Source organism: Thermobia domestica, chromosome 15 (assembly GCF_964235325.1).
Source record: "Thermobia domestica chromosome 15, izTheDome1.hap1.1, whole genome shotgun sequence".
NCBI lineage: Eukaryota > Metazoa > Arthropoda > Insecta > Zygentoma > Lepismatidae > Thermobia > Thermobia domestica.
Window position 1 is genome coordinate 174,699,235 of NC_137468.1, and position 9,826 is coordinate 174,709,060.

Genomic DNA, 9,826 nt, shown 5'->3' on the forward strand with positions numbered 1-9,826 from the left:
GGATACCTTGGAATCGTCCCGAGTTCGATTCTTGGAAATGTTGAATTTAATGTCCCCACCGATGATGAGAAATGATGAAATGAGAAAACATCATAAACTTACTTGCTTGCGGATTGAAGCAGAGACCTCACACATCAGAAAAAAAAACGCTGAGCCATCATGCCAACTTCAGTGCGAGCAGTTTTGCGTATGAAAAAGAACATGATCAGATTATGTTACATTACACATTTCTGCTCGTTGTTAAGCATAGAAGTTTGTTATTGTGAAATTGCAGCATGTGCTTTTACTACATCAGCATTTTTCTCAGCTGACGGACTTTTAAAGCTCAACTTTACATTTATGTCAAAGACAGTTTCGTAACATATCGATGAGTGTTACATTTTTTCAATCAAGTTTAAGGAAAATGAATCACATTTTAGATGTGGTAATTTGAATGTCGTATTAAACTAACGAGTCAACGGTATGATGTCATTATCAAAATTGCGATACTAGATGTCGTAACGATTGATGTGTAAGGAGAAAAACGTGAATAATGTCACAACCAATCAGATTGTTTCTTACATCACGTTTCGGCTCATGATACATGATGAAAGCTGTGTTTTCATTGGTTCTCCGTGATGTCATTGATTCATTTCCTCGTTTCTGATTGGCTGATAGTGTTGTCACTTTATAGTTGAACACGTTTCAGATCTAAATAAAATTCTTAATTTCATTTTCAAATCCTACTTCCACGAAGATCTTGAATGAACGTAGGTGTACCTCTAGTGACAGCGTGACTTTACTCCGTTCCTTGAATTTGAGGTAAGTATCAACCGCGTTTTCTTAATATCAATGGAGTGTTTTTGCATGAGGATAACATTGTTATCACTGTTTTTATTTAACATGAAATATTTTAGCAAATGGAAGAATAACCCTCACTTACTTGACCGGGGATCGAATTAGGAATCCCACACATTAGAAGTAAGCACGAGAAATTTATTGATTTTGGTTTAGCGTACCTTCAGTAGTGAGGCTAGGAATACAGCTTAATATTGAATTTAAGCGCATACTGGGTGTTGAACTCGGGCCACATCCCACACATTAGAAGTAAGCACGAGAAATTTGTTGATTTTGGTTTAGCGTCCTTTCAGTAGTGGGGGGGCTAGGAATACAGCTTAGTGTTGAATCTGAGCGCATACTGGGTGTTGAACCCGGGCCAGAGGTGCGTAACGCTAACCACTTAGCTCAGTTTCTGAAAGTTACCATTAACGTAAACAAAGAAACTACGCACGAATTTGTTCCCTACAACGTGAGACGTGGACTTGCAGTTTAATGTGGGGTCTGATCTCCCGCCGAGAATCGAATTCGAGTATTCCTTGTCTAACCGCTTGAAAAAAGCAAGCGCATGAGATTTTTGTTTTCGTTTCATGTTCGTCATACGTTTTAAAGTTCAGTGTCAGAGGAAAAATGCTTACTACAATGATTCTCTCAACACAGTTAGAAAAAACAATTTCATTCATTCTTATTATCACTACAGAAACTTAGGTCATTTACATGTTGGTCCCGGGTTTGATTTCCAGTATGACGACAATAAAAATTTTTAACAGTAAAACTGTTTGAGATATGATAATTCTTTTAGGATTGATCGTGTAGTCATTTTGATAACGTAGTGATCTCTGAATTCAATTTTAATTCGTGCTTTTTTTTCTCTTCTCGTTTTAGATATTTGTTTTCTTTGCCTATTCCTTTTCTGCTTACCTTACCTTTTTCCCTATTTGAATATGGCTACTTCTGGCTTTACTGTCTTGCGAGAAATCAATAGACATTATCGGCGTTTTAATCTTGAAGGACGAATGCTGGAAATTCAAATTAATGCTCCGACCAGTGGCACCGATATTGTTGAATGGGTTCAGGCCTCCTTTCAACAGATGCTGGATTACTTATTGGAAAATGTCGACGAATTATCGATGGTTGGATTATCGATTTTATCTCATGATGAGAAGAACAAACCGTTTTATTTATCTTTTCGGCGTGCAAGTAATTTGACACTGGAGACTTTATGGGCATCCTTTGATCGCATCCTTCAAAGTAACGATAGTTTTCTCATGAACGAACCGTTCATTGTACATTTTCATCATGTGGATGTGCCCCGTGGATTTGGATTGGTGCGTCGAGGTCTTTTATCAAACGACGAATTATTAAAGTGCAAGAAAGGCATCCTACGAGTAAAAAACACCGACAAGAAATGTTTGGCTTATGCAATTGTGATTGCTATTGGCTTAAAGAAATATAAGGATACGAACAAGAAACTGTACAGACAATATCACAACCAGAGCAAGTGTGTTGTTCTCCCAGCCGTACATGAACTTTTGTCCAGATCATCAGTGAATTTAGATCATGGAGGATCCGTGGAAGAATTGCGACAATTGCAACGTTACTTGACAAATTATAAACTTACCGTATACACCAGCTTCTCCGGAGAAGATATTCTGTATGAAGGGCAAGGTGGCGAAGACAAGATTTCAATCAATTTAATGTGCATCAATTCTCATTATGACATCATCACGTCATTAACGTCTGTTTTTTCTACCAACTATTACTGTGCTGCATGCCACAAAAAATATGATCATCGTAATGCACACGTCAAGAACTGTTCGGCCATGTGCGAGAAATGTTTGCAGAAACCGCCATGCAGTAAGACCAATACGGAGAAGCAGTGCCTAGAATGCAATCGTGAATTTTATGGTGAAACATGCTATACAAATCATCTGACTCTACCATATCATAAAGGCCAACCAATATGCAAGATGGTGAAACAGTGTGCCAAATGTCTACGCATTTATTCGTTTGTCCATACAGGGGAAAGAAAACATGATTGTACAGATTATTTTTGTAATGTGTGCCATAAACACGTTACGTCTACCCACCAATGCTACATGAAGCCTGATACGACTCAATTAAAACCTGGAGTTCCATCAGTGTTACATGCCAAGAAGGCTATGATTGTCTTCTATGATATCGAAGCCACACAGGATACTTTCTTCGATGAAGACACGTTCATTCATAAGCCCAATTTACTGGTGGCCCAACAAGTATGTTACAACTGTGTTCAAGATGAAGATATACATCATCCGTGTGAAGTTTGTGGACAGCGGGAACATATTTTTCAAGATGATCCGATCAATGCCTTTCTTGCGTATTTACGTCAACCACGACCCACATCAAACTTATTGTATCTTTGGCACATAACTGTAAGGGATATGATGGTCATTTTATTCTTAAATCTTTAGTGGAAGAACATGAATTGAAACCTACTTTGATCTTGAACGGAGCAAAAATTTTAAGCATGAAAGTGAATCACTTATCGTTTATTGACTCCTTAAATTTCATGCCAATGGCTTTAAGTAAATTATCCAAGGCATTTCATTTACCAGCGACCAAAGGATATTTTCCACACTTTTTTAATACTGCTGCAAATCAAGCGTATGTGGGAAAATTACCGGACATCCATTATTATGGTGCAGATGAAATGAAAATGGATAAACGAGAGAAATTCATGACATGGTATAACGAACACCAGAACGATACGTTTATTTTCCAAAAAGAATTGGTGAACTATTGTATCCAGGACGTCAACGTACTTCGATTGGCTTGTATATCTTTCATGACCACTTTTGAACAAGAAACTCACGTCAATCCTTTCCTGGAGGCTATCACTTTGGCGAGTGCGTGCAATTTAGTATTTCGACGAAATTTCTTAAAACCTAATACTATTAGCATTCTCCCTGCACGAGGATACCGTCACAGAAACAATCAGTCACGGATTGCTTTGCAGTGGCTTGCCTACATGGAGGAAAAAGAGGGTCATTCAATTTTGCATGCGGCCAAAGGTAAAGAAGTTTATGTTGCTGGTTTTCATCTGGACGGCTACTACAAAGATCCTGACACTAAAGAGGAACACGTGTATGAATTTGAAGGTTGCAGAATTCACGGCTGTCCTCTATGTGTCCCTACAGGCCGTGATCAGCCCATTTATGAGAACTCCGAAGAAACGATGAACTATCGCTACGAGAGAACACAGCGTAAAATGAAATTATTACGATCCATGGGATATAAAATACATGAAATGTGGGAATGTGAATTTCGTCAAGTGTTAAAATCCAATCCAGCATTGGCCTCTTCTTTAAGCACACATCCTTATACTAATAAGACACCATTAAATCCAAGAGACAGCTTCTATGGTGGCCGTGTTAATGCCATTAAATTGTACCACGTCGCAAATGAAAATGAAGGCGAAGAAATAAAATTCTTGGATATCGTTTCCCTGTATCCTTATGTGAATAAATGTGGACGGTATCCAATAGGGCATCCACGAATATATCTACAGGGAGATCCAGAAATGCCCGACATTCAAACTGTCAACGGATTGGTCAAGTTGAAGATCTTGCCTAGCAGAAATGTGTTTCATCCAGTGCTGCCATTTCGTTCAAATAAGAAGTTGTTGTTTCCACTTTGTGCTGCCTGTGCCACAGCATTAAATCAAGATTCTGAATGTACACATTCGGACAGTGAACGAAGCCTAACAGGAACATGGGTGTCCTATGAAATTCAAAAAGCCATTGAACTTGGGTATCAAGTCATTGAAATTTACGAAATTTGGGATTACGACATCACCGTATATGATCCAGAAACCAAGACTGGCGGATTATTCAGCGAATACATTAACACATTTTTGAAATCTAAGCTGGAAGCTTCTGGATGGCCTGCCAATTGCGTCACCGAAGAAGAAAAGCAGCAGTATATTCAAGTGGTACAACAACGGGAAGGCATAACTTTAGATGCAGCAAATATAATGACAAATTCAGCACGTCGTAGTCTTGCAAAACTCTGTTTGAATGCCTTCTGGGGACGACTCGCTATAAGAGACAATTTCAGCCAAACGACCATCATTAACGACCCCAAAGAACTGTATCAGAAATTAACTGCTCCAGATATAAAAGTCAACCAAATTTTACCTGTTAACGATTCGATGTTATACCTTTATTGGCAGTATGAAGATGATGTTCCAGTACAAAATCACAATGCTAATGTTGTCCTTGGAGCATTTACAACGTGTCAAGCTCGTCTGGAACTCTACAAATATTTAGAACTGCTGCAAGAAAGAGTACTATATTTCGATACAGATTCCGTAATGTTCACGCAGCGACCATCACAGCCCACAATAGAACCAGAAGTATTTCTTGGTTCAATGTCAAATGAACTGGAATCAATTGGACCAAAAGCATACATTAAAAAATTCGTGTCTGGTGGCCCAAAACAGTACGCCTTGGAAATCTACAACCCCGACACGAAATCAACCAGTTATGTATGCAAAATTCGTGGATTCACACTCAATTATACTGCAAGTCAAAAGCTAAATTTTAACAGTCTGGAGCAAATGATCATAAATCAATCCAGTGAAAAAATCTCCATTAGCACGCCGCACAAAATTTACAGAACCCACGATCATCATCTTGTCACAAAACCTGAAGAAAAGAAGTACAGTTTCAACTATAAAAAACGCCGATTAATACCAGACACATACGAGACATTGCCCTATGGGTATAAAAAAGCCAGAACAGAATAACAGCCATATTTTCCCCTAATCCCACCAACATCACCTCCCAAAGACGGGGCAAAGAATCAACGCAACACGGGACATGCTTCAACGAGGCCACAGCGGAAACAAAACTCAGATGACATCACCTTGCAGAAACCCGTGGAGAAAAAAAAAATTCAGGTACGTCACATTTGCGTTTCTTTTCTCACCTCACTCTCTCTCTTGATCAGTTAGTTCGATGTTAATAATCTGTTTTTTCTTCTTTCACAGGAAACAAAATAAATATTACCATGTATATTCATATGTTTTATTTTCTCTTTACAGAATTTGTACCCATCACGGACACGTCTTCCTTTGAAGAAAAAGAAATTCTGTATTCTACTTCACATGCTAAAAATAAATGTACAAAAACATGATTCTGTGTTTTATTTCCTGTACTGCGATTTCAATTTATTTTTTCTGAATCAGTTTACCGATAAAATAAATCAATGTTTTGCGGGAAAAAAAATCAAACTAAATTTTTGTTTCAGAAAATTTTTTGTGTACGAAAAAAAAAACTGATTCAGAAAATTTTTGTGTACGAAAAAAAATGTTTTCAGAAAAAATTTTGTGTGTACGAAAACAAAATTCTGTTTCAGAAATTTTTTTGTGTGTACAAAAACAAAAACTGTTTCAGAAAAAAAATTTTTATGTACAAACAAAATTCTGTTTCAGAAAAAATTTTTATGTACAAACAAAATTCTGTTTCAGAAAAATTTTTGTGTGCAAAACAAAAATCAGTTTTCGTCACGAAACTGCTCCGACTAAATGAATCGATTCATTCTGATAGTGTTGGCAACACTGGAAAATTTTCGGTAAGTATCGCTCAGACCCTGAGTTACAGCGAACACAACTAGATTCGAACCAACAACCTTAAATGTCTGATTCATCTCTAAATACAGCCAACTAAACAATAAGATTATGTGTATACGTCAATGCTTTGCACTGAGTCAACAAGGTTTTCTTCAAGGTCAAAGTCGTACACGAAATAAAAAGATGACAACACAGATCTTCTATCTTTCTATATGAAACATAAACCTAGTATAAACTGTTCGCAATGAAATGTGTAATGTAACATAATCCGCTCGTCTTCTTTTCATACGTGAAACTGTTCGCACTGAAACTAACAAAAAAAAAATCGAACTCGGGACCATTACATAGTAATCAACAAACTGAACTTCTCAATGGAGTACGGTGACTCAGCTCTTATTTCTGATGTGAGGTCTCTGCTTCAATCCGCAAGCAAGTAAGTTTATGATGTTTTCTCATTTCTCATCATCGTTTCAAGGGAACGTTAACATTTCCTGAAACTAACACCTAGAATCAAACTCGGGACCATTGCATAGTAATCAACAGACGTGTACGGTCGCTTAGCGCTTGTCTCTACTGTATGAGGTCCCTGCTTCAATCCTCAGTCAAGTAAGTTCCTGTTTCGTCCTATCATTTCTCACCGTTTTCGCGGGGACGTTAAATTCAACATTTCCAAGAATCAAACTCGGGACGCTTCCAAGGTATCCATGTTCACCCCTGAACCGGAACAAAATGGATCACAAAGTACTTATCAAATTTAAGGGAATATTTAAATACGCCTCCATATAACGTAATAAGGATCCAAAGGGAACGATAACTCCCAAAAAGTAAACCATTGTACTCTATTATATAACGAAAATGTCTCGTGAAAGATAATAGGATAAGTTAAAAAAAAAAAAACTTCCGAAATTGATATTTTTATACTCATCAAAGAGTACGAGGTGCGATACTCCCCTCCCTCCCTCCCCCAACTCCTGATGTAAATCAATGTGACCTTATGTGTCCTGAGTGATCCCTGCCCCCTGAGTAAACATAAGCAAAACTTTCAATAGGTAATGCAATCCCGGGGCAAAACATCTCTAATTCATTCGCTATGGTCCATGTGGGGGGGTCCCAAAAGTGAAATAGGGTCTGCCCGACGTCAAACAAACACATTAGCTCAAACCAAATACCTCTACTTCATTCGCACCAGTAAGGAAGGTGGTGGCTCAGTGGTAGAGCGTTCACCTCTGCTGTATGGGGTCCCTGGTTCAAAGTAATTTTGTGGTAAGCAACATTATGCTCCAGTTTCCTCCCACACTTTCATTCCTTTCTCATCGTCACCTTTAGCCTAATCGTGGGACGTAAACTAAAGATTTCATTTGCACCAGTGTTAGTCCATCTCATCAAAGGGATAACAATCCGAACCGCATGAGCTCCTGCCGGAATCGAACCCTGGTCTCCCACGTTAAAGGCGCATACGCTAACCGGTTAGCCACAAAGGAACTCCAAAGTTTTCGAGTTTCATATTAATACTAATTTATACTATTACTGGGGTCTACTAATTCATAATGTAATAGGTCATCAAGAAAGAAATCAAACCTTGTTTTGGTAATTTTATACCCATAAAAGGAAACGAAACAAGCCATCATAAGCTCCAAGCTAAAAATCCCAGTTCAGTGACGTCAAACGAACATATTAGATCGAACCAACTACCTCTAATTCATTCATACCAGTAAAGGTGCGGTGGCTCAGTGGTAGAGCGTTCACCTCTGCTGTATGGGTCTTTAGCCTAACCGGCATAATCGTGGGACGTAAAACTAAAGATTTAATTTGCACAAGTGTTAGTCCATGCATAACAATCTCCAAATTTTATGCCATAAAAGGGAACGAAAGCATTCGTAAACCTGTACTATTTCATAACGTAATGAATCATCAAGACCATATTTTTAGTAATTTTAAAGAATCATCATGACCTCTGATCCAATATTCCCAATTCAATGACGTCATAGCATGGCGAAGGTACCTCTGACTCATTCGTACCATCGTGCATGGCCCCTGAATAAGCATAAGCAAAATTTCAATAGGTGACGTAATCCCGGGGCCAAAGCATCCCTGATTCATTCATTATGGTCCATGGGGGACCCAAATTGGATAATTAAAAGTTAGGCCAAGTCATGCGATTACTACTGTGTTTCTATTTATGATAATGCCCCTATTTTAGTTTTTCTTAGTTCTTCTAGACTTAAGAGCATTCGTAAAGATCTAGACTTTTTTTTTAAAAAAAAAAAACTTAGATTCTGGAATACCATATTGCTTTTTGCAACCAAATATGTACAAAACTGAATAGATGAAAGGAAGTGTTTTCAATTATAGGGATTGAAGGTAGGAATTAATAAAGATGTGAAGTATGAATCAAACATAAAAGGAAGAACAGCCGAACAAGAAACCCGTAAAATACTCGTAAAATAAAATACCCGTAAAAACACGTAAGATAAACAAAACTATTTGCAATATATTAAATAAAGGATTACGGAAGAGAGTAATCAAATGTTTGGTGTGTATTATTATATTCTACGAATCAGAATGATGAACATTTTAAATCGTTTTAAATACATGGTTGGAGAAACATGGAGAACATAAGTGAATGGAACCAACAAGGAAGTGTTAAGTATGATAGAAAAAAAATAAAAGAATAGATAAATCATAACAGAAGAAAGGCAATTAATTGGAATATTGTATAAAGAAAATGTTATTCTAATGCATTTAAGATAAAGCATAATAGAAATGAAGCAAGGAAAAGAAGGGGAAGACAATAATTCATATCATTGCATTGAAGCTGATACCTTCATCGCCAAGATAAAAAGGATGGTAGTCTAGACAAGCTTTCAAAATTGCAGGAAGTGTTCTACCAGTTATGGGAAAATACTAGGGATGCGCACGAGACAATATTTGTGGCTGTCTCGTCTCGAAAATGTGCTGTAAAAGTGATGTCTCGACTCGAAAAATGTATATTTTACAATTGGAAGAGCCGCGTCTCGACTCGAATTTTGTCAGGAAAATCCTGTCTTGACTCGTCTCGTGCGCATCCCTAGAAAATACTTATGACGTTGATCATCAAGGGCGCCAAACAAGGGGGAGTCCGACCCCCCTCCAAAGATTATGTGTGCCCCTTCATTGTATTTGTGAATATACAATATTCGACCTAATTTGAATGCAAGTTGTCTTAAAATCCTCATATATGCTTTCTCCATCTGAATGCTTCGCCTCCCAAATTTACAGAGAAATCGGCGCCCTTGATGATCATTGATTTTCTCTTTTAAATCTATCGTACTAATGATAAACGTGTCAGAGAGTTAGGCCATGTATGTATAGAAACCAATCGGGAATACAGAGGAGTTAACTCTTGCCCATGGGAAA

The 9,826-nt window shown here is 37.7% G+C and overlaps 1 protein-coding gene across 1 annotated transcript; it reads left to right on the forward strand.

The window, feature by feature from the left end:
• The first annotated feature begins 282 nt into the window (after positions 1-282).
• Positions 283-8,878, forward strand: LOC145671725 (uncharacterized). Its single transcript, XM_081740929.1, has 3 exons — positions 283-801; positions 1,702-2,438; positions 8,783-8,878. Exons 2-3 carry the CDS (start codon positions 1,761-1,763, stop codon positions 8,876-8,878), a joined length of 774 nt encoding a protein of 257 aa, XP_081597055.1. The 5' UTR covers positions 283-801; positions 1,702-1,760.
• The last annotated feature ends 948 nt before the right edge of the window (positions 8,879-9,826 follow it).

Coding starts and splice junctions, on each gene's coding strand:
- LOC145671725 (XM_081740929.1), top strand. CDS start 1,761: ATGGCTACTTCTGGCTTTACTGTCTTGCGAGAAATCAATAGACATTAT. Junction 2,439..8,782: donor TGACAAATTATAAACTTACC/GTATACACCAGC, acceptor TTTCAATTATAG/GGATTGAAGGTAGGAATTAA.